The 26,148-nt window shown below is 35.1% G+C and overlaps 2 protein-coding genes across 12 annotated transcripts in view; both read right to left on the reverse strand.

Annotated features, from left to right (window-relative positions):
• LOC106769525 (pentatricopeptide repeat-containing protein At3g16610-like) overlaps positions 1–26,139 on the reverse strand; it is a 38,222-nt gene extending 12,083 nt beyond the window's left edge. The window contains exons 1-9 of one of the 11 annotated variants that reach the window (XM_022784180.1): positions 21,734–26,139; positions 21,340–21,637; positions 12,042–12,160; positions 9,091–9,655; positions 8,505–8,617; positions 8,338–8,413; positions 8,178–8,249; positions 8,043–8,094; positions 6,810–7,946 (exon numbers count right to left, since the gene is read on the reverse strand). In XM_022784180.1, the coding sequence (XP_022639901.1) occupies positions 21,819–24,158 (2,340 nt within the window). In that variant the 5' untranslated portion in view covers positions 24,159–26,139 and the 3' untranslated portion in view covers positions 6,810–7,946; positions 8,043–8,094; positions 8,178–8,249; ... (4 more) ...; positions 21,340–21,637; positions 21,734–21,818. Of the gene's footprint in view, positions 1–202; positions 810–1,528; positions 1,782–6,809; positions 7,947–8,042; positions 8,095–8,177; positions 8,250–8,337; positions 8,414–8,504; positions 9,656–10,776; positions 11,922–12,041; positions 12,161–19,520; positions 19,658–20,595; positions 20,906–21,339; positions 21,638–21,733 lie in introns of those variants that run through there. The other 10 variants (XM_022784178.1, XM_014655178.2, XM_022784177.1 and 7 more) reach the window with 10 other exon arrangements.
• LOC106765888 (glutamyl-tRNA(Gln) amidotransferase subunit A) lies at positions 2,568–9,180 on the reverse strand. The gene is made up of 10 exons (XM_022782811.1): positions 9,091–9,180; positions 8,505–8,682; positions 8,338–8,413; positions 8,043–8,094; positions 7,561–7,833; positions 7,354–7,508; positions 6,837–6,894; positions 6,526–6,550; positions 2,786–3,078; positions 2,568–2,663 (listed from the first exon to the last, which is right to left on the reverse strand). Exons 1-10 carry the CDS (start codon positions 9,178–9,180, stop codon positions 2,568–2,570), a joined length of 1,296 nt encoding a protein of 431 aa, XP_022638532.1.
• Positions 26,140–26,148: the final 9 nt, after the last annotated feature.

The following is a 26,148-nucleotide window of genomic DNA, read 5'->3' on the forward strand; positions in this document are numbered from 1 at the left end:
ACCAAAGGGTGGTTTGGATGGTGCTATTTGGGAAGAGGAATATTACATCCGATAGTTCCTTAGGAGGAGGGTAATGTTAAACAATTAATAGTCTGTTAGAGGAGAGAGATTAGTTTGTTAGAGGAAAGAGACTAGTTTGTTAGAAGAGAGAGTATAAATAAACAAAGAGAATAGAGAAAGGGGATATCAGATAATAACTTACCTTTCAGGTAGAGACTGGATCATTTTCTAGTGAAGGAAGGGAGGCTTCCTTTGGGGGAATACTTGTTATTTCTGTTCATCTATGCTTTACAGAATAATACATATGTTATGAACCTTGACTAAAGGATTCATATGCAAATACTTTTCTACTTAAGGTAATGTTTCTACTTAATGTTTCTACTTAAGTAGAAAATTACCTAATGTAATAGATATTACCAAAACGAAAACCAAGGGACCGATAATTCTGGCCATGCCAAACTGGTAATGGGGTAATCTGAAGTACAATAATAGAAGGAAAAAAATAATAGAGTCAAGCCCCGTCCACATGAAGGAACACACCAGAAATTAATTGATTGAACAATAAGTGAGAAAAAAAAAAGTTGACAAGGGACAAACTACGAGAACACCCCACTTGAAGATATTAAGACTAATAATGGTACTGACCTTCGGTCCGTGTACAAAAAATGATTCCGATATGATTTTGAATTGCGACTGAGACTTTGGCACCAGGTAAAATCACACTAGTATCTACTAAATAATAATGGCTCTTTGTCATCACCTGCATTTTTCAGTAGTCTTCAAATTGAAGATACTTGGATATACTTCACCTACATAAAAATATACTTCAATATTTCAAAAATTAAAATATTTGAAAATGAAGAAAATTTCCCTAAAACATCTTCACTTTTCAGCTAACAACAATCTACATAATCACAATTGTCTTAAAAAGTGTAGATTATGGAAACAATCATGAATGTATGCAGGATGAGCACTTTTTCTTCTCCCTTAGACATGATATCAGAAGCTGGTATAGTGAAAAAATTGTTCCATCATGCAAATTAGAAAAGATTGAACCTCTGGAGATATTATATAGGATTTTCTGGTACAAAATTTCCTGGTCCTTAGCCCATATCAGAAGAGGAAGATTTGATTTCTTCATATGGCAATTGTTATTAACCCTACTCTTACAACTAGTGATAAATATTTTCTAACTTCAAATGAATTTCTGTGGAGTAAATGTTAAAGCGAATGCAGAGATTCATTAGCATTAAGTATATATATATATATATATATATATATATATATATATATATATATATATAAAATATACTTCAATAACATCAGTTGGGGATACTTTGGCAATCCCAGAGAAAGAATGAACATCAATATGCACAAATTCAAGATTTCTTAGTGTGCGTTAATTTCTTAAAAAGGATACATAGATATGCAGGTCTTTCAAACAAAATTTACAACGTACACATACAGATAACATGCTGTGAGTAAAATTAATAACTTGGATTTAGAAGGAAAGCACATGGAAGAGGACCTCAAAGTCTCGTTTGGTTACATATATTGGAATATGAGGCTGAACATTGTTTGTCCAATCTCTGAGATCATCAAGACCTGGGTATAAGAAAGAAGCAGAGTTTATTACCAATTACATTTGTTATTACTTTAGCCAAGCATATACATGTCGTATTGATATTAATTATCCAAAGAATATTATTAAAGATCATGTCAGACCTCCAATTGCGTCAGCATGTGAATGAGTAATAATGACAGCATCTATTGTTCTTATCCTGCCGATTCAAACTCATGTGCACGTTCAAGCTCCTTTGGTCACGCTCACAAGCTTCATTCTTCTTCTCGCTCCAGCCCACTTAAACCCTAGCACATGGGTTATGAAGGAGTGCTTTTCTCTCATTTTTACCTTTGCTTGTGAGAGTGTTTTCTTCAAATGAAATGTGGGAACCAAGACCCCCAAAAGTAACTGCATCTGCCAGCCTCCAAAACGGCACCGTCCCACTAAAGGTACCCAAATCCATTTTGGGCGTTTCTCTCTCCACCTCTCAATTTGCTCCCTCCACCTCCCCATTTCCTCTTTTACCCTTCATTCTATTTTTCTATTTTTACCTACTCTATGGCATAAACTATTATTGATTCTCTTTTAATGTTTATGTTTTCATTCTTACTCTTTTGTAATGGAATTCTTCTTTTTCTATGTGGAATTCTCTCTTCTCTTTAACGTGAGTGTGGTGAGTGAAAGATTGATAGAAGGAATTGTTCTCCCGTAACAAAAGTTCAATCATCTCTCCACTGTTGAAAGTAAAAGTTCAATCAATCATCTCTGCACTTTGAAGGCAAGACTTTGAGAAAAAAAAAAGGTGTTAATAAACCCTAACCATAATAATGTCAAAACCTCTCTTAAACGGATATGAGCATCCGTCGACGGATGTCAACATCCGTTTAAGATGAATCAGATGTCGACACAATTTGAGTCATGACTACAACTTCTATTCTTTAAACACAATTTGCATTACAAGATATAACTTATTTTTACTAATGAACCAATTATAAACTCAAACTCAGTCCATAACAATAACAACAACAACATCACCAAACATACTCCTCAAATTGTTTACCAACTTATACTTGTCGAGCGGTAAGGATCCTGCCATCACCTGTAACCATATCAAGCACATAAGAAAAGTCAAGCATCTCAAGAAAGGATACAAATCACCAATCCTATCCCTTTCCCCTGTCCTCAAGAACTTAATCACAGAATTTGCGATGAGAGAAGAACCTGGATCCTAGGTATGATATCCATCATTTCCTCGGAAGACAGGTCACGAAACGTTGGACCTTCTATGGCTACACCACCCTCAGTAAGTATACTGCATTCTTTGGCTATAGCTTCAGCTGTATGTATGTTATCACCAGCAGCAGCTTTACAAGTTTCATCAGCTTCCTTAACTCCAGGGCGTACAGGATCCTTGATTCCTACTAATGCTACTAGAGTATAGCCACTATCAGGAATGTTGGCTTCCCCATGCATTTCGTTTATATCTTTGAAGGCCAAACAAAGAGTTCTCAAAGCTTCAGAAGCAAAATCATTTATAATACTTAAGACATTATTTGCCTACTCGGCGGGAAGATCAACAACTTCCCCATTGCAATCAATAATATTGTTACAAATCATTTATATTAGTTTTGTTACAAATCTACTCTCAAAACAAATGTTTAAAAGATTTATCAATTAAACTCATAAACTCAGAAAAAGAAATCATAAATACTGCAGCATAATAAACTTCCTGCATTAGCTACCGGATAAATATATTACATGACTTAAACCACTTAAACAACCAAATATGCTGCATCATAAAGAACTGTTACTGCATCATGGATTGACATGTTTCAGAGATCTAAAAAGAAATAATGTGGATTGTAACCTCAAAATCACATGAAAAACTGCATAGTTCATTAACCACCATTAAAATCACAGAAACAAAAATAACAACAGACTATAAACAATGAATCAAAACAAACCAAAGTAGACTCATTAAAACAAAGTCCTATCATCACGTATCATAGTTTTAAATTTCTATTCAAATAATTAAATAATTAATAATTGGATAACTAAATTAAAAAAAAATGTTTTTCCACTCACAAATTAAAATAAGAACTAAATTTAAATAAATCTATATATACATTTCAAATAAAATAAAAATTAATTAACTAAAAAACAAAAAAAAAAAAACCACCCAAAGCCGATTGTATATCCGTTTGGCCTTGAAACGAAAGTGCGACATCCACTTTGGCCTGAGGGTTATTGTCTTCCGGCACACAGACGGCAAACAGCATGATGCACCAACCAGCGAACAACAGTAAATGCACACAGTGAAAGTAATAAATTATAATATATGCATGGATCCTAAAGGCTACAGAACAGCATGGTAGACGAAACACCTGTTAGACGACGAACGACCGAACGATCTGCAGCCCACACCACGACTGCCAACCATTATCGGACCAGCGAAATACCACCGCACGCAAGAACAGGACACAACACCGCACTCACGGAGAGCAAAGCAAAGTTTGAAAACAGTGAATGAAAAGAGTAAAAGTGGATGTGGGGAGTTGGGAGTTGTGAGAACAGCGGATCTCAATTTGAGAGAGGTGGGACTGTGAGAGTAAAAGCGAATGTCAATTTGGGAGAGGTGGGTCTGTGAGAGTAAAAGTAAAGTTAGTAGGGTTACTTTAAATAACATTAAAAGTTAAAAAAAAAAGTAAAAAGGGTAAAAAAGTAAATAAAAAAGGATATTAGTGTAATAAAAAAAAAAAGACAAAATGTTGGGGAGGTGCAGGGTGAAAATGGGGAGATGGAGGGAGCAACCCTCGTCCATTTTTGGTCAAAATAGCCCAATGGCCCAATGTTCCAATACACTTAATTCCAATTTAGATGGACCCAAATCAGCAGCACATCAACCCAAAATCAGTTTCGGCGGCCCAAATTGCTCCCAGTCAGCATCAACCCAGCTTCCAAATTAATCAAAGGCAGCAACCCAATCAGCTTTTGTTGACAAAAGAATTGACCCACTTGACCAAGGCCCAAGGTCCAATCTGCAGAAAATTAATCAACAATTAAAGAAAGGTATTTTAGCAATTAAAGAAAATAAAACCCTATTTAAGCTAAAATAAAGAAAAGAATTTTTATTAAAAGATATTTTTCAAAAAATACTAATTTCCTAATTATGAACAAGAATAAAAAAAAATACTCCTAAAAATACCTTTTTAACTACAATTTTAAAATTCTACAGATTTAAAAGAAAAATCTAAAATTAACCTAATTCTAAACAATAAGACACTAAAATGAACCAAGAATGATTTCTAAACACAAAAAGATAAAAATATTGAGTTATCACACCCCACACTTGCACAACTGCCGCTAAAAAGAAAAAGAAAAACAAAGACTCAATTTATAAAGGGAAAACTAAAGACAAACTAGGAGGCTTCTAAATTCTGTTTCAGCTATCTCAAACCTGCCAAAACACACCAANTCATAGTTATTTACTTCAATCAGAACTGCACAAAAGTATTCCTAACTTCAAACTCAGGCTTCAACAATTCCAGCAAATGAGAAACAACTTAATTCAATCAAAATCAGCAAAGAAAACATATGATAAAGTAGCAGTCAGTCTCAACCTCACAGGATGCAGTGTATGCACTCAAATCACTCAACTGTTTAGGGCTATCCTGTTTCACTCAATCATGACATGTTAACCACCATTCACAACTTTGAAAAAATTCTAAATGAGAGTGCTTGACTCAAGGCTTTCTCTAAATCACTAGGTCTTTATTGGGCTTAATGTACATGGAATGAAATGGAAAAACAGAAAAGGATGGGATCTGAAATGAGTAGAGAAATGTGAAAAAGAAGGGAGAAATCTAAACCTCAGTGCAAAGTCTAACTTTTAATCTTTGGCCAGCCTATTTTTTTCTTTCTTTTTTTCTCTGGTTCCTTTCTCTTTTACACACATTTCAGGTCTTTTTCTTTACNTTATTTTTCTGATTTTTCTCANTTCCAGACCTGTTTCATTCTTTTTCAACCAAACCAGATTTTTTTCAGCATATTTTTCTTTCCTTTTCACCTCTGGCCTCACTCTTTTTATGCATTCACCAAGTTCTAGACCTCTCCCTATATCTCACAAGTCTCTAAGGAATGATTGGTTGGTGGAAATGGCTTGAAATGGATGGAAACAGGAAAAGAGGCTAAAGCTCAAAACAAGGTACAGTGGTAAGAAACGGGTAGGCTAAATTGGTTATGGCTGAAAATGAAGAATGCCTAGATTGTATTTAAAGTATACCAAGAGTAAGCACATCAACAAAGAATCAATGCAAAATCAGGATGATAATTAAACATGCATGTTATCACACATGAAAGACAAAAACTGGCCCAAAATCTCTCCAAGGGTTAAAGAATTGTTAAAACTGACTTGCTACTCATCCTATGCAAAAATTACTGAATTCAAATGAACTAGAGACTGCAAAAATTAATGCTAGAACTACCTCTACCTAAATCAAAGGCTAAGTCTACTCTTGACAACTCTAATCTAAGGAAATAAAACTAAGAAATGAGTTAATTCAGCAAGGAATGAAGAAAAACTTGAAACAGAACCTAAAAGCTCCTAGAAACACTTAAACAAATTTACCTAAGCTATATACAATATAAACTAAACTAAGACAAAACAATATGTACAAAAAGAACCTACTCAACTAAAACAGATTCAAATAAGACCTACAACAGCCCCTAACTAAAACTTCTTATGTAAAAAGAAACAATAAAAAGAGAAAAGAAATGAACCAGCAAGAAGCAATAAGAAACCTAAAGCAATCAGAACAAAAATGTATAAAAGAAGACTAAAGGGAATTTTAAGCAAAGACTGAAACAGAACCTAAGTGAGAGGAATCTTAAGGCAAGCAAATCCTAAAAAAAAAATCCTATTTACAAGCTGAACAGAATGTAAGAAATAAAAAAAAATACACCTGGAACAAAAATCGGAATCAGAATCTAAAACGAGAAAACAGCAATGAAAAAGATCTAGAAGCATACAACGAATCTTAAAAGCAAAAATATTCATAAAGAACCTAAACTATTCCTATAGACTGCCTAAACGAATCCTCAAAAGTAGCAAAAATCAGGTATTCACAAACTAGAATTAGATATTCACAGACTAAAACTAAGTATAGCTAAACTAAAGGAAAACAGCTTCAGAAAAAAAATTGCCCCTATTTTATTACTAAAACTAATACTAAACAGAGATATTTACAACAGAACAAGAATTTTAAACCTATACCTTCCCACTCCCACACTTAAGAGGCACATTGCCTTCAATGTGTGAGTGGGTAAGACTCCTAAACAGCACAGATAGCAACAAGTATTTACAGCTCAAACAAAATCAGAATTATACAAAAATGGAATTGAGAAAACACAAATTTGAACAAGAAATGTACAGAACAAAAATAAAAAGCTTAAAGCTAAACCTATAAAGCTAAAAGAAAAGGAAAACATGTTCAAATGGGCCACATATCAAAATTAATCTTTTTAATTTTTATGAAAAATAGCATATCATCTATCCTACTATTTACTATGCTAGTTAAAACTATGCACATTACTAACAAGCATCTAAAACTACAATTAAAGAGAAAAGTGAGGAATTGGCTTATTGGTTTTTCTCCATTTTGCTCATCCACTTTTTGCAATGCCTCCAAGGTTGCATTGAGTTGCTCCTTCTCAGCTCTCCANTGCAGCAAACTCAGCTCTCCTTTTAGTGCCGCTGGTTCTGCATTTTCCAAGCACTTTTCTGCAGCAACCAGAGCTCTTCTTTCCCAACTAGCTCAACCAGGACTTCTTTCATGCCTTCAGTGTGTGCAGCTTCCTCTTCATTTAATTCTGCAGAACATTCACTAAATTCAAAGTTAACATTCATGAGTGGATCATCAAACGTTGCAGCTTTGTTAACAGTAATCTTCAGAATCATTTTCAATAAAGAGCAGCACATCAAAGGCTGGACACATAACATCAATACATTCAGCAGGAGTATGAAGATGTCCAATCTCAAATGCTGCTTTAGAAGCCTTAGAATCAATAAGTGCACCAGTGTCATCAACATGCTCTATAGGATCTATGCACAGATAATCAAGTGCATTAAACAATGCAGGGAACTCAGATAAAGCAACTGGAATTTCAAGGTAAGAACACACAATGTTATCATCAAGACTATGATTAAGCTCAGTGCACACATCATAATTGTTGAGATATGAACTGAAAAGCACAAGTGACCAAGTTGAAACCTTTTCAAGACAATCCAATATTCAGTCTAATAATGACACCATAGTCAAATAATATAGTAGGAGACTTACTGCCCTTCATAATAAGAAATTCAAATATATTAGAAATTTAGAACCTGAAAGTGCATATCTAATCAGAATCATATGTGATATTATAAACATGGAAAGACTAATAGATGGTAAAAAATCATTAATTTGAAAAACGATCTTACCAACACACTGAAAATCTTCTGATATGGAATCTCACCACTGATAGCTGCATAACTATAAACAATGAAACAGTAAATGTTGAAAAACCAATCTTAAAATTTCCTTGTAGAAAGAATATAATAGAAAGAAGTACTAACACAATCAGTGCATCCTCAACTGTGCCTACTAGTATTCTAACCATTCCAACTGTCCACTTCAGGGGAAAAACTCTGAATATAGCCGAAGATCATTCTTCTAAGTTATTACATTATAATCCTTAAAGTATTTAAACATGATAAAACAAATATGAATACCTACCCATCATGAGGTATACGTGCAAAAGTTGGTTTTAGACCAACAACACTGCAAAGAGATGTTGGCATCCTTACAGATCCTGAACATATAAATGAGCAAACATCACAAGTAATAAGAAATAATAAATGCTGATTTCTCTGGTCTTTGATGTACAGATATAAATCAAATACCTCCACCATCGACACCAAGGGCAACAAGACACAGTCCAGCAGACACCAGAGAAGCAGATCCACTAGAAGAACCCCCTGCAATCTTACTGATATCATATGGGTTTCTAACAGGCCTACAAAGTAATAAGCAAACATGTTCCTCAGCAGCCAATACGGCATCAAGCATACCAAAGTAAACCTAGGTAGGTAAAGAAAAAATAAGTATACCGAGTACCTCTTTAAGAACTTCAATTGATTAGACACAAATTTTCTAAATATATACCTCGTTTTTTTCAATGATTTTTTTCTAATTATAGTGAAAAAATTGTTCCATCATGCAAATTAGAAAAGATTGAACCTCTGGAGATATTATACAGGATTTTCTGGTACAAAATTTCCTGGTCCTTAGCCCATATCAGAAGAGGAATATTTGATTTCTGTCACCCACCGCTTACAACACAGCGTCGTCTGTCACGGGTGGATTCTGTCACCCTCCACCATTCACACACTCATTCACGGAGTCTGTCACCCTCCGTGATTCCCCTCTCTAATTACAGAAACCCCTTTTTATAGGGTGAAAGATAGAGGGAAAAGGGGAAAGGAGAACCTTGGCAGCTTTGAACGCTTCGTGCTTCCCATCGGACGGTCTCCGTTCTTTCTTTGCGAGCTCAATCTCCAACCATCCGATCATCTCCATCCTCTGTGCCGATTCAAACTCATGTGCACGTTCAAGCTCCTTTGGTCACGCTCACGAGCTTCATTCTTCTTCTCGCTCCAGCCCACTTAAACCCTAGCACATGGGTTCCCTTTCTCTTTCTCTCTCGCTGGAACCTAATATGAAGGAGTGCTTTTATCTCATTTTTACCTTTGCTTGGAAGAGTGTTTTCTTCAAATGAAATGTGCGAACCAAAACCCCCAAAAGCAACTGCATCTGCCAGCCTCCAAAACGGCACCGTCCCACTAAAGGTACCCAAATCCATTTTTGGTCAAAATAGCCCAATGGCCCAATGTTCCAAAACACTTAATTCCAATTTAGATGGACCCAAATCAGCAGCACATCGACCCAAAATCAGTTTCGGCGGCCCAAATTGCTCCCAGTCAGCACCAACCCAGCCGGCAACCCAATCAGCTTCTGTTGACAAAAGAATTAGCCCACTTGACCAAGGCCCAATCTGCAGAAAATTAATCACCAATTAGAAAAAGGTATTTTAACAATTAAAGAAAATAAAAGAGCTAAAATAAAAAAAAAATATTTTTTATTAAAAGATATTTTTCAAAAAATACTAATTTCCTAATTAGGAACAAGAATAAAAAAAAATACTCCTAAAAATACCTTTTTAACTACAATTTTAAAATTCTACAGATTTAAAAGAAAAATCTAAAATNAACCTAATTCTAAACAATAAGAAACTAAAATGAACAAAGAATGATTTCTAAACACAAAAGGATAAAAGTATTGAAAGTTATCACATCCCCACACTTGCACTACTGCCCTCCTGGGAGGGAGGGCTAAAAAGAAAAGGAAAAGGAAAAACAAAGACTCGATTTATAAAAGGAAAACTAAAGACAAACTAGGAGGCTTATAAATTCTATTTAAGCTATCTCAAACCTGCCAAAACATACCAAGTCATGTTATTTATTTCAATTAGAATTGCACACAAAAGTATTCCTAACTTCAAACTCAGGCTTCAGTAATTCTAGCAAATAAGAAACAACTTAATTCAATCAAAATCAACAAAGCAAACATCTGATAAAGTAGCCGTCAGTCTCAACCTCACAGGATGTAGTGTATGCACTCAACTGTATAGGACTATCATGTTTCACTCAATCATGACATGTTAACCACCATTCACAACTTTGAAAAAAATTCTAAATGAGAGTGTTTGACTCAAGGCTTTCTCTAAATCACTAGGTCTTTATTGGGCTTAATGTACATGGAATGAAATGGCAAAACAAAAAAGGATGGGAATTGAAATAATAATGACAGTGCCAATGTCTGCACAAAGAATGAATTAAAGGGTTAAAAAATATAAAAGCCTACCATAGCAAAAAGTTTTATTTATTTATTCTTTTCTGGATATTTTTACTAAAAGGGAAAAATATATTTATTAAAAATTATTATTTATCATTTAAAAACACAAAATTATCACTATTTATACAAAAACCTATTTTTATCCTAATTATACTAATGTACATTAATTCTAAAAAATTAAAAGCTAAAGTATCCTAAAAAAAGAACATTAACACACAAAAATGGAGAAAAATGAAGACTTATCACATCTTCACACTTAAGAAACTATCCTCTTAGGCAGGGAAATCTAAAATGAAAACAAGGACTTGAACTACAAAATGAAAGACACCAAACAAAACTCAGAAATAATTAAAAGACTAAACACGAACTAGGAACACTAAACTTATTCACAACTCAACCTATCCTACCTATTTAATCATTTTCAAACCATTTCCTCAATCAGAACTCCTCAGTCATATTTCTCAACTTTAAACATTAGTTTCAGCAGTCCAAGCATTTGAAAAACAACTTAACTCAGCCAACTTGAGTAATGAACACGGTTAGAAAAGCATAAGTCAGTTTAAGTCTCACAGGAACAAGTGTTTGCACTCATATTCACTCAATTGTATAGGACAGTCCTAGTCCTGTTTCACTCACTCATGACATGCTAACTTCAATTCTTAACTTTGAAAAGACTAAGTGAAAGTGCTCAACCCATGGTTTCATCTAGATCAAAAGATCTTTCATGGCTTGTAATGTAAATGGCATGAAAGGTTAGAAAACATAAGGCTAATGGAAGTAGAAACTGTGAAGAACAGGAAAGAACGTAGAACTCAATGCACTCTTTGTTTAACTTTGGCCAATTCAATTTTTTCCTCTTTCTCTCTAGTTTTCAACTCTGTTCAGGTCTCATTTTTTCAATTCTTTTGCATTTTTCTCTTTTTTCCAGACCTGCTCTTTTTATTCTTCTATATTGAAGAGCTTTCGTGCAAGAAGAATATGAATAAAATAGTTTTAAAAAAGGATGGTATGATATAACCAAGAGTGTTTATATCAACTTAAGGCAGAGATGCAACTTTTGACTCGTAATACTAGGTCAAACACATGCACTTTCCCATTCAAGCAATTGGCCACAGGCCACTGGCTCGAATCCAACCCATAAACCCAACATATATACATACACCTCATGACCCATGGGGAATAGCATCCCCTCCCACCACAGAAATTAAATAACATAAATAGCCTAAATTTCTCTGTTCAAATGGATTATGGAATCAACAGTGGCATTATAGCGCCTGATAACGCCACCATTAAGCCTGCTATTAGGTCTGCAAGTGTCATTGTACCAAATCATCCTGCTACAGCAACTCATACAGTGGGCAGGGGCCACTTTGCACTAGACACCACTATGGCTCGAGAGAAATTAACTATAAACACAAAAATTAACCAAATTAACTATAAACACAAAAACCGACTAATCTTATGCATAAGCTAATCTTATACAGATTTGATTAAACTATAAACACAAAAATTAACCAAATTATTACCTTCAACTCTTAATGAGCTTCTTTCACAGTCTTTCCATCCTTTTTCTTTCTCCAATTATTATATCCATATTTTCCAAAGTACCTCAAAGCCTTTCTATCAAATAGAAAAAGTGTACCACCTGAAATTATGAAGTAAAATTCAAAGCTTTTATGTCTTCGTAAACTCAAATTTATTATAGGAATATGATTAGAAGGTAAAAGATAGAGTGAAAATAACTAGTTCTAAGAAAACAACAAAATACTAATAATAACATCCTAAATCCTAATGAATTGTGATGATTATGCAATAATGTGCCTTTATTCCTTAAACTAAAATAAAAGATCTATTGGAACATGAATACATTAAGTTCACATAATGAAAAATTAAAAAGCTTCATATAGTTTTAAAAATAATTAAATTCAGTTAAGTGAAATCAAGAAGGAGAATACTTCAATTTTGAAACACATTGTTCAGCACCCAGAAAGATATGATTAATTCAGGCCAAAATGTTCATAAACACCAAGTTGCACCAAATAAGTCAAGGAAAATCAGTTTGTGAAACCTTCTTGGGCAATTCATCTAATCCATATATCAAAAGTATAAACTGTTTCAAATTAATATTAAGTAACATAGATAATGGCATGTTAGCAATAAATGCTTTTGGGCCATTGTTTGAAGAGTCAACGCTGCTAAGTTTAAGTTTCTTAAGGTTAAGCTTAGGCTAAACTCAATTTCCTTCAAAGGGTAATATGCATATAGTATTATCTCCATGATTGGAATAAAGGAAAAATATTATACTCTTAATTCAAATTGTATTTTCCAAATTTCATATGATAAAATAGGTTGTTACAATTACAAACTAACAAATTTCCTACATAGAATAAATAGTTATTTTTGCATGTTTATTGCATAAAGGAGTAAGCAAAATTGTAATACCAATTTGGATAAAAATAGAAAAGCAAAAGGCCAACCGAAATGGTCACAAACATAAAACATAATAGTAAAACCAGATTCAAGGGGGTCTCAACTTACTAACCAGACCAACAACACTTGCTTTTGCATGCTCAAATTCCATGTGAAAGAAAGAGACAAATAATTACAATTCTTTTTTTTATATTACTTTTATTCAAAAGGCCTAAGAAGACCATTAAAGAAGGAATAAGCTGCAGAACAAAACCAAAATGTTTAAAAAATAAAAGTGGATATACAACCAAAGATATCAACAAACTAATGGATTCAAAACAATTCTCATGCTGGGTTGAATGTATTTCCACAAAACTCTTAGAATGCCAGACAATCTCTGACCAGTTGGACTTAAAGGATCGAGACAAGCATCAATGTGATAGGTAAAACGTTTTATATATTATGATAGGTAAAAAGATTTATATCATAAAAACATTACATATTATGATAGGTATATGCAGACTAATACACTGCACCTATTATGATAGGTGATAGTAAATTTGTCATGGCTCACTTAGTGTGCAGATAATGAACACTCTTTAGATTACACAGATGAAGTAAAAACACGATTTTAACCAGAAATTTTGACAATTAATCAAAAACAAATGACTAAAGACAAGACCGAATATGATGCTCAAATAAAATGACTCAAACAAAAATTTGGACCGATTAAAATGATGAAACCAAAGCAACTCAAGGCTGGCACACAAAAATTAGACTCAACCATAAACCTAATGAACAGATCGACACCAAAACAAATGAATCAACACAAGACAGAGTATCAAACCACAAGACATCAAAGAAATTGTAACAAACAACACGGAAAAGTGAAGCAAACTCAGATTACAACAGATCCCAACCAAACAACATGAATCAATACGAGAATGAAACTAAGATCAGAGACGCAAATCAAAGGAGAGAGATACTTAGCTGGACGGAGGGACGCCATGGCTCTGAATACCACTTGATAGCTCCAGGTCGAGCCGGATGGACGAGGAACCATGGAGTCTACCGCGGATCGAGCTGATGAACCGAGAAGCAGCGGAAGAAATGGATCTACTCATGAGCCCTAAGTTTATGAAGGTTTGATCGGTGTAGATTTTAGGGTTCGTGGAAGGAAGGGGTCTAATCGGAGAAGAAGGGGATTTAATCGGTGAAAAGTGATTATAATCGGTAGATCAAAGGCAAAAGGATGTTTAAAGGAAGATTCAATCAGTGAAATCGAAAGGAGAAGCGAAAAGGATGGAGGAAACAATGGCACAATACCTAGGTGAAGAAGAGATCCTAGATTGGGAAAAGGATGAGCAAGTAGGCGCGGATCCGAAGGGTTTGGGAGGAAAAACAAAATTGAAGAAGAAGCATTAGGCAAAAGGGTTTTTGTTTCTGAAGAGCAAAAGATAGAAAAAGAATCGAAAAAGTAGAATGAGACTGAGTAGATGTCAACGCATTGTGATAATAACATGTTTTGAAGTTTATTACAAAAATACCACAACATTTAATTATTATGATAGATGATAAATTAAATATCATAGAAAAGGTATATTATGATAGATTTTCTTACATCTATCATAATATGTTTTCTTACATCTGTATTTATGTGGACTTGTAACCCTGTCCTCGATCCCCAATCCTCACTCTCGGATTTCTTTGGCCTTCTTGGCCTAGCCCCGAAATGACATAAATAAAGAGAAAATAAATAAGGATACCAACTAAAAATAAAACCGACTTACTGTACTTATTTATTTAATATTCTTTTATGATTTTTTCTATTTATTCATCCTTGCTTATTTTATTTTTTGAAAAAATTATACAATTACATGATCGTTAATTCCATACTAATACCTATTAAAAACATGTCACATTTAGTGATTTTTTTTTATTTTTAAATATTTATTATTTTTATTTTTATTTTTAAATATTTTGTTAATTATTTTTTGTTAATATTTCTACAATTTATTCATTTCATCGATTAAAATATAAAAAAAGGTCTAATTATTGGGTAAAGCTAATGGAATGGAGTGTATAAATGCAATGCTTTTCAACAAAAAAAAATAATAATAATATTCTATCAGAGTTGCAGAGATGAAAATTGTGGGATAAATGGTATGGGTTAAAAAGGATGAATTTGGCATACTAAGGAAAAGATAAGAGATTCTTGCCTTTGGTCATGCAAGAAGAAACCAACAGAGGCCCAAGTAAGAAAAGCGGGCGAGATAAAAAGATTACCAAAAATAACTTCATGATTCATTGAAGAAACTGATCCTTCCAAAAGAAAAATAGGTTTTTAAGATATAGAAAAATGGCTTCATTTGATCAAGGTAAACAACCCCACCAAATTAGAATAACCTTTTGATGCAATATATCAGGTTCAGGATTAAACTTTTCAATATATACATCTGGTAACATTTTAAAAACATACAAGATCAGTAAAATATTCCTCCAAGCAAATGAATATTATATTTGCAGAAATCTTGAGTAACACTGCTACTTTTATTCGTTGTTAACCAGATTTCATATAGAAATAACCAACATGGTTGATCCTATATATTTAATTAAACTGTCTGTAATTTATTCAAGGTGAGTGTTTCTATTGAAGGTTTCCGTAATGATGATGACAGAATGCAGCAGATGAGAGAATAAATTACTATAAAACCAACGAAGCTTACTAGAAGTATATGCAGAATTGCCAAACACCAAGGAGAGGGAGTAAGCCAGAGGAAGGGAGAAGAGGTTTACCAGGGTTGGAAAATTGGCATACAGAAAAANNTTTCAAGTCAACACGCTTAATTAAATCAGTTGCCTTTTTAATTTGATAATTACTTGCAAGTAATTTGATCAAAAGACAAACTGAAGAGAATGGTTCCTTGTTCAACCTATCAATCTAAGCCAAACAAGCTCTGTATATGGACAAAACAGTGTTTCATGATAAAAATAATAAAATAACTCAAATAAGCTAGGGAAGAAGCCAGTATAAATTGGCCTTAACACACTTAATTATTGGGATTTGCCTGTTTTCTTTATTATGATGTGGAAATATTGAATTATTGTTGTTACAGGAGTATNGTTATGTTTGTATGCCATTAATAGATTTTTTAATATTAGATTGTGATATGTGTGTGTTATGGTGCATTTCAACATAAGCAACTATAGCATCCAAATTTTAGAAAGCAGTTTCAATAATCTTTTAAACGATGGAAAAGACTTTATGACAGCAAAAGAAAGTTGCTCAAGGTAGCAGAACATTAATTTGGATGATTGGCAATGATCTAACTTTAACACGTAGAGACAACTTAACAAAGCGAATGCAGATCGGTTTACTGCCAATTAAGTTCAAGCTGACTTTCCAGTCTATCACCAAATCAATCGCAAAAACAATTTCATACTCAGATAATGTTCATTCTGGACTAGCTCTTAATTAAACATTGAAACTTATTCGAAATAGCAAGTCACATAAGAAATCAATCAATGAAACAGTGACCGCGTATGTGCAAAACAGAATCAAATGACCCTATGCTGCTCAAACTTAGCAAGTAACTCTGATTGATTGACACCAAATCATGCACCTGAGCTGTTCATTGATATGGTCACGACTCTTTGACGGTGCAAAGTATATCATATTCCAATCAAAAATTCACAGTTGCAGCACACGTAAAACCAGATTTGAATACAATTTAAACAACTGCACATGACTATGAGAAAACCGTATATGATGTTGAAATTAAAAGACTCGAACAATCAATGTTAACCGAGTAAAAATGAAAAGGACTCAAGCAAAGGAAGATTAGCACCGATGAAAACTCAAATCAGAGAAAACACCCAAACTAAACCAGATCAAGACGATTTAAATCAAAGACGCAAGACAAAACAAAACCGACTGAATCAAATGAAACAAATCAACATGATACTAATCGAAACAATGCGGAAATATGAAGACAAAACGAAATAATACAAACTCAAAATCAAAACAAAACAACATATCAATAAATGAATCAATACAGAGACGCGAATCAGACAAGTTGAGAATCAAAGAGAAACGCAAATCAAATGAAAACAAAAATAGAGACAGAGACAGAGTTACTTAGCTCTTGTGGCGTGGACGCAACCGGAGCTATGATGACCACTTGATGGAAGAATGGCTCCGAGAAGATGACCGAAAGTGCGATGCGACTCCTGCGAAGCGTCTTCCAGAGAAAATTGTGCAGCGGAATGCATAAGATATTCGAAGAACTCTAAAAATCCTAGGATGACCGAGAGAATCAAAATCGGTTGGATAAATCGGAAGAGATCGAAGAAAAACCCTAGAAAAGGGGGAAAACTTGATTCGGACCGATTAAACGGTTCAAAAGCTATATGAACGGTGTATAAGGGAAAACAAACGGTGGAAAGGCGTTTAATCGGGGGAAAAGAAGATTTAATCGGTGAAAACCGAAGAAAAGATGAAATGCAAAGGGAAACCCTGGCGAGAGGATGAAAATGTTCGGTGAAAGTTGGAAGAGCTGTGTAAAATGATGGATCTGTAAAGAAAAGAGACTTACGGGAAGGTGACAGACTCTCGAGGGCGACGAACTCTCCCGCGGACGTCGACGACGAGAAGAGAATGCGATTTTTGGCGAAAATGAAATGATGAGAGGAAATGTTTTCTTGTGGCAGTGAATTGAAGACGTGATGAGACTGAGCGCGAGAACAAAAGGACACGTGGCCAAGGTGTAGCGCATAGTAACGGTGGTGATGTAGGCTGATGACGAGAGAGAATCACCAATGAAAAATAATGAAAAATGAACGATGAGAGAGGTGGTTGAAAATGAAAAATAATTAATGAACTCATGTTCTCAAAATTAAGTACTTAACAGAGTTCACTTTTATTTTATTTTCTTTTCCACAATTTCGTTTCCTTTTTAAGTTGTTTGTTTTTAAAAATATTTTTGTTTCTTTTCATTTTTTCAATTTAAAAATTAAAAAAATATGAATTATTCTTTTGTTAATGACATATTTATCGATTGGGTTTGGTTGGGTTGGATTGGTTTGGGTTGGGTTGGGAGTTGGGTCGAATTCAGTTGGATTGAGTTACGTTTGATTGGGTTAGGTTTGGTTGGGTTGCGTTTCATGGGGTTTGGGGTTAGGTTGGATTAGGTCGGGTCGAGTTGAGTTGGGTTGGGTGGGGTTTGGATTGATTGGGTTGGATTGCGTTGGGTTTGGTTGAGTTGGGTTGAGTTGGGTGGGGTTGTGGTTGGGTTAGGTGGGGTTGGGGGTTGGATTCGATAAGGTTGCGTTGAGTTGGGTTGGATGGGTTGGATTGGGTTGGTTGCGTTGGCTTGGGTGGGGTTGTGATTGGCTTGGGTTAGGTTGGATTGGGTTGGGATGGGATGGGTTCGGTTTGGTGAGGTTGGGTTGGGTGAGGTTGGGTTGGCTTTGGTTGGGTTGGGGTCGGATGGGTTGGGTTGGGATGGATGGGTTCGGTTTGGTGAGGCTCGGTTGGGTGGGGTTGGACTGGCTTTGGTTGGGTTGAATTGGGTTCGATTCAGTTCAATTGGGTTGGGTTTGGTTCTGTTGGGTTCAGTTGGGTTATGTTGGTTTCAGTTTGGTTCGATTGGGTGGGATTCGGTTGAGTTGAATTTGGTTGGGTTGGGTTCAGGATTGAATTCGATTAGGTTGAGTTCGATTAGGGGGCGGTAGGGTGCGGTGGAGTTCGACCCACCCAAACCCCACCCAATCGAACCAAACCCATGCCACCCCAACCGAAGTCGAACCAACCCAATCCCCACCCAATCAAACCTAACCCAACCAACCAAACCCATGTCAACTCAATCCAATTCCAATCCAAACTAAGCCAACACATGGTTTAACGTTAACAAATGACACTATTAGTGACATACTATTGTTAGTGTCACATCATAATGCTGCATAACAAATTTTTTATTTTAAAAAATAAAAATAATTATAAGAATATTTAAAAAAACTAAAAGAAATCATGAGTTAACACATTACACATTTTTAAAAGTGTTAGGAAGTATTTAATGATTCCCATTTTCAAAAATAGATATCAAATTGAAAAAAGAAAAGTGAAAAATTTATTCGAAAAACTCACCCAAAATAAAAACTAAAATAATTAAACCAATGTTTAAATATAAAATCTGTTTTAGTTTTAAAAATATTTAAAATTAAAATTAATATAAAGTATAACGTCAAACCCATGTGGCTAGCGAAATCAAACGAGAGGGTAGAAGTGTATTTTCATGTTGAAAGATTAATGGAGGGAACTTCGTCGGCAACTGACAACCCTCACGCTGCATTAAAATTTAAATCTCTCTTTCGGTTAAATCCATCAAGCTCCCACTCATACATCACACACCACCTCACAGCAACTCCTTTTCCTCTTTCTCTTCGAGTTTTCCTTTCATTCTCTTCAATTCCCAATTCTTATTCATTATGAGAGCACCGTTCATCAATGGCGTTTGGACTCGCGTTTCTTCTCAGCGTGCGGTTCTGTTGCAGTTTGAGCGCCCAACCGCCGCACCGCTCAACTCCGCCATGACCTACGACGAGGCCTCCATGGTGCGCAACAAGAGCTTCGTCAACGCCTTGTAGGTTTCCTCCCTCTTATCTCTTATCTTTTCTCTTTCTCTATGTCTGTTTTAATTACATATCTCTTTCTCTCTATCTTTCCTTTTTTTTCCTGGAAAAATATTCATGATCGTATAGTTTAGTTTCGGATGTTTTTCAAATTATTAACTTTTTCAATTTTGTTGTGGTGGAAACATTTGAGACTGGATAAAGCAGGACAGGATTTCATTTTCACTGTATTTTGCATTATTTATCTTCCCTTTTATTTCTGTTTTTTTCAAGAACTTTTTGTTTGTTTGAATGTGGATCACTGAATATTACTGGCTTAAAGGTTTTTTTTATTTCAATTATACCTAGTTCTCTTGTCTCTGTAATTGTTTTATTTGCATTTTTTATGAAAATGTTATGCGTTGTTTGTGCTCTCTGTTTTCTTGTTTGCTCGATGTTGTTATTTTTTTTTCCTTCTTATATTTGCCTTTTCTAAACAACTGATCTCTTTTTTGGACTCCTTTTGTATTTTTGGAGCTGTTCATTGATATGGTCACGACTCTTTGACGGTGCAGAGTATATCATATTCCAATCAGAAATTCACAGTTGCAGCACACGCAAAACCAGATTTGAATACAATTTAAACAACTGCACATGACTATGAGAAAACTGTATATGATGCTGAAACTAAAAGACTCGAACAATCAGGGTCAATAATAAAGATTCCTCAATAAAAAAGCAAGTCTTCTAAGATTATTTTCTCTTAAATAGTTTAGCACTATAAACTCATTCCAGACATTTGACAAGTCCAATTCATTTTGCATGGGTATTGATGCTTGCACAATCTTACACCAGTACACTCCTTACGGACTTCTATGCAAACCATAGGATAACCTTAAAAAACAATTTTGTCAACTGTCCAAAATTGTGTATATACCACACATAGTTTATGCAAGTTTCGTTTCCTAACATTTCAACAAAACACACAATCACAACGCAGGATAAACGNTTTTCCCCAAACCCAAAATAGTCACCACACTCTAGTTATTCCCATGCGACGGCTTCCAGCAGAAACCATTAACTTAACCAACTAAAATAGCCAAAATAGTAAGCACCAAGTCAAGCCAAAAGGAAACTGAATTCTCACCAACTGTCCAACCAATTAACACTGCCTCACCACTCTTATTCTTGCGTTAGCTCTTGAAATAAGGTTCTCTAAGACTTAAAATAATTCAAATAGTTATCTAATGACTACTACATCAAAAGACACATTGCACCGTTACAAGCATTGACTCCAGCAGCTGGTTCTACTCTAGTCCATCACTTCAAACCAATTCCAGCAGCTTCTACCAAAGTTTGCATTGTCAAAAACCTCAAGAATAATTATGGAAATGACCCATTATAATTTCGATCATCAAGAAAAGAACGAAGAAACAATAGATGAAATGAAAAAAACATGGAAAAATTTGTGTTTGACTTAACTAAAAAACAATGTTCATGTTGATGAAGAACATCTTGACTAACAAATGACTGAAAAATAACGTTTTTACATTGAAATTTTTGTCTTTTAAAATTTACTTCTTTAATAACATTTTATCTTTAAGCTTTTCAAATTTCCCTATTCAAGCACTACATTTTATTTAGAATGTTCAAGGAATATATTGAGAATATTCTAGAACACTCCTTCAGCGAAAAATTGTAATCCCGATGTATTTTTAAACGAACGTTACAATGTCACAAAAATAAGTTTTGTATGGTCTAACAACATGCTGTATAGAAATAGATGAAAAGAAAAAGATAAATTACCTTGGAAATGATATTCAATTCTCAAAGAAATTTGATCTAGTCCAAACTCCACCAAATGTTGAAGAACAAATACGAACTTGCTGTGGCCGTTCCATCTTTATTGTTTCTATTCTTTTCAGTAGCCATTCATGTTTCCTTGTCCCTCCACTAGAACCTTTGCTCACTTCGTTACTGGTTAGCAGATGCTAAATGTAAACCGTGGTTGTAATTGTTTTTTAAACAAATGCATTTTCTCTCCTCTGGATTGAGAGTATACACTTTTCTCATAAAAACACACCTGATCTTCCATGCTAATGAACTGACACAACACATAAATTTCACTCTTCAATTTTCAGGATTGATGCAACAAGTAATGAACAATTAAGCAAACAAAGATAACGACAAAGAACATTACCTGGTTCAAGCAGCAAAGGGTGCAGGATGAACTTGTGGCAATAGATGATTCTAACACAGACCTGCAACTCCACCTTTTCTTTCTCTCACCAGAAATCCCGACAATTGCAGATTCCATTCTCAAAATGATGAAATCGACTTGCATCTCTTACTGTTATCCTCCTCTGTGTTATAAGAGTCATTAACTTTATTGCATTATGGCAGTCAACACATATACGCAAATTTTTTGTAACTAGAATGGGGTTGCTGGGACTGGTATTAAGAATTCCAAACGCAATGGCTATTTTTTCACTATGATAAAGGAGAATTTGTTCCTTCTCCTCTTCTTCAACATCATGGAAAACAAAACCAGAATCTGCCTGATATCCCATTCTTTTCATCTGCACCAACAATTCTTGTAACTTGTTATTTATGGATACTGACTGTGGATGAGATCTATCACCCCCAATAAATCCATGGATTACACCGGAGATCTCAATCCAACTGCATCCTGGGCTTTTCTTGTAACCTTGATGCTTCTGTAGGTTTCTAATATGTGCTGCATCGTCCCATCTGCCCACGGAACTATAGATGTTAGACATAAGAACAAAATTTCCAGTACCCTCAGGTCCCAACATCTGTATCTTCTTTGACACCTGTTCACCTATTTCAACATTATTGCGGGTCCTACATGCAGAGAGCAATGCACTCCATACACGAACATCAGGCTCAATTGGCATCTTTTGAATAAAGGAGTACGCTTCATCCAGATTTCCTGCTCGGGCCAGGAGGTCAACCATGCATATATAATGTGCCATTCTTGGTGAGATGTTGAGTTCTTGGCTCATGCTATTAAACCAATATTTCCCTTCCGTCACAAGTCCTGAATGGCTACATGCAGATAAAACAGCAATAAGGGTCACATCATCTGGCTTCATGCCTGATGCTAGTAATTCNTTAAACAATGAAAATGCTTCTATGTATAGCCCATGAATGCCATAACCAATTATCATTGTATTCCACGAAACAATATCCCTCTTTTTCATTCTATCAAAGACTTGCCGACTGATATGAATCCTTCCACACTTTGCATACATGTCAATGATGGCATTACAAATGGAGGTATTTGCAGTGAAGCCTCTAACGACTGAGTATCCATGGCANCAGATCCCATGTTGTACAGCGGCCAAATGGGAACAAGCTGGAAGCAAACCTATCATGGTTGCAGAATCTGGGTCGGTCCCCGATAACTGCATCTTGCGAAAAATAAGTACAACTTTTTCTGCATAGCCATTTTGCACAAATCCTGAAATGATAGCACTATAAGAAACCGAGTCTTTTATGATCATCTCATCAAGAAATCCAAGTGCATCATCCATGATCCCACACTTGGCGTACATTGATATNAGTGAGTTTCCCACTGTTGTGTCTGAATTAATCCCTGATTTAATCATGTAACAATGCAAGTTTTTCCCCTTATTCAGATCAGTGAGATTTGCACATGCTCGAAGTGTGCTTGCAAGAATGACAGGTGTAGGATTTAAGCCATGCATATACACCATGTCATCATAAAGGGCCAAAGCATCTCTCATGGAGTCACAAATGACATATCCCCCAATCATAGCACTCCAGCATATCTCGTTCTTTTGGTTCAGGGCATTGAAGATCTTCTGGGCATAAGATAAGTGGTGGCACTTAGCATACATATCCAATAGCCCAGTTGCAACAACCACATCATGACTGAAGATCTTTCTTATAGAGTAAGCATGAACAGTCTTCCCCTGGCATAAGGCATTAGCTTGTCCAATTGTGGGTAAAATAGATACAATAGTGGAAGAATTCGGTGATATTCCAGCTAACTGCATTTGGACAACTAAGTGAATTGTTTGATAGTGAAAAGCATGAAATGAAAAGCCAGCAATGATTGCATTCCATGAGACAATATCCCTGTGGGACAAATTGTCAAATATTGTGCGTGCTTCAAAATAATTGCCACATTTGGCATACATGTCAAGCAAGGCAGTGGAAACGTAGAGATCAGCCTGTAGGCCAAGTGTGAGGACATGGTCATGTATTTGTCTCCCAAGTTCAATTGCTTGGAGAGCTGAACAGGCTTTAAGAAGAAAAGGGAATGTGAAGTTGTTGGGTGTAACGCCTAGTTGCAACATGCGATGGTACAGATGAATGGATTGATGAAAGGGGCCAGTCCATGCATAAGCTCGGATCATCATGTTCCACAAAACAACATTTGGGTTTGGAATTTGGTGAAACAAGTGACGAGCGAGTTCAATTTGATTACGTGCCAAGTAGAGACAAACGAGGTCATGAAGACCACGAGGGTGGTTGTTGATGTTTTGAGAATGGCAGTTATTTTGAGTGTGAGGCAAGCGAAGTTGGTATTTGGGGTTTGCAATCAAAGCTTCTCTACGTTTCAAATATCTTCGCATCTTTATCTCTCTTGCAGGCAGGTAAGGACTAAGGTTCTTTCTACACAACAAAGATTGTATCCTTATATTTCTTTGAATACTGCTATGTCAACACCACTATTTTAAAGAAGACTCGTATACAAAGTTCACCCCTCCACTCTTTTAATAGTCACCAAAGCAACACATTCATGCATCCAAAGAAGTGGTTACAGATGTACACTTATCTAGTTACCTCTGTTCATTTTTTTGGACAGTACAAAACATGTATTGATGCCCCCTACAGACCAAACACTGTACTCATAGCATCAAAAATTTATAACAGCACTGAACCATAGTAGTAGAAATGCAACTCAGACACAACCCATATGTTCTTTTCACATGATATATATAATACTATAAAACTACTTTCACATAGCCAATTACCAAAATTCTGCACCAATTTCACGTAATATATATAATATTAGAACACTACTTTCACACACTAAAAAAATTGGTTCCCGCATCCATCTCAACAAAGAACAAGCAACAGTTTTCCTTTAAAATAAATCCAAAACAAGGATCTTAATGGAAAAAAAAAATTAAGTTCATGACACTAGTATTTGCGATATGCACCCAATTATTTTTGAACAAAAGTTTAATGGCCTAACAAAATATAATTATAATGCACCGCATAGAATACAATAGGCACGACAGCAATACGGCATGAAATACTTATCCAATGAAAAGAAAACTGAATGGGATTAAAGGCACCAAGCACCGAAAGCAACCAACACATTTATACTCCAACTATACTTTTAATGCTGCACATAACAAAGATCACCGAAAACACCCCAACTTATACTCAAAACAACACTGCACCTTCAAGACTTAAAGCATAGATTACTATACCGAAACTGCTTTTAACCATAAAATATCACTGCACCAACAACATTAATCCAGAGAGTTGCCTCTACAATAAAGTAATTCCAACAAATACCACTACGCAAGAAAATATTTTCAGACATCTACTCTTATTCAAAACACGCATCAGATTTCACAACCTGTGCCAGCTTCCAATCCATGCTTGAACAAAGAAAACAAACAATATAATGGATCTACATTGAGCACACAACGCTCACCACTAATCAGCCCAACTTTCTTTCTAAAGCATCAGTTATAACAATAAAAAATTACACGCACTTTCCATCCATCACATATGAAACACATACCATCACAACATTACATTCACGAGCAAGGAATTAAAGGCAAGAACATAGGTAATTACAAAAAAACAAACTCAATCAATTTATTCCAACACCCAACTCTCCTTCCATCACTTTAGGCAAAAAGGCCACTAGCATAAATAACCAGTCTCTACACAATAGAAAACATCATAACATACTCCAATTATCTTAAATCCCAAAACTGTTTCACTCCTGTCAAGGACATTGATCAAAACACGCTCAAGTATTCAATCAGCTATAATTCACATACTTAAATAAACCAGAATTTTATTTCAATGAAACAGTGCATTGATCATGTATTGATTGCAAGTAACATTGATCATGAAACTACAACTCCCTTTATTCACAGACATACCTGACAAGTCTTAACCCACCAAGGTACACATAATTCTACACTACTGCAACCAACCAAACAGTTTCCAGAACAGCGACAGCAAGCAAATTACACTCAATCATCATACCAGAAATTTCAGACTCAATTTCCAACACCAGTAAAAGTCAAAAGCAACGAAACTATGAGGGATTTCACCTACCAGACTGCTGCCCTTACACTCACAGTTTCTTTTTACTCCAAGAAATAATTTCCTAACCATCAGTTTCATGATCTATCAAGCAATACATATTCAATTCATGCAAGCCATTCAAGTTCAACTAAAATATAATCTGACTACCCCAAACTGAGATCAACAATTAAGGGAATGATGCATCCAATCGATCAACATGTGAGCAGGAAACAAAAACAGCAAAGCAATTATAAGATAATGATCTAACAAATTAACTATAGTAAC

The sequence above is a fragment of the Vigna radiata genome, chromosome 7 (genome assembly GCF_000741045.1).
Source record: "Vigna radiata var. radiata cultivar VC1973A chromosome 7, Vradiata_ver6, whole genome shotgun sequence".
Lineage (NCBI taxonomy): Eukaryota > Viridiplantae > Streptophyta > Magnoliopsida > Fabales > Fabaceae > Vigna > Vigna radiata.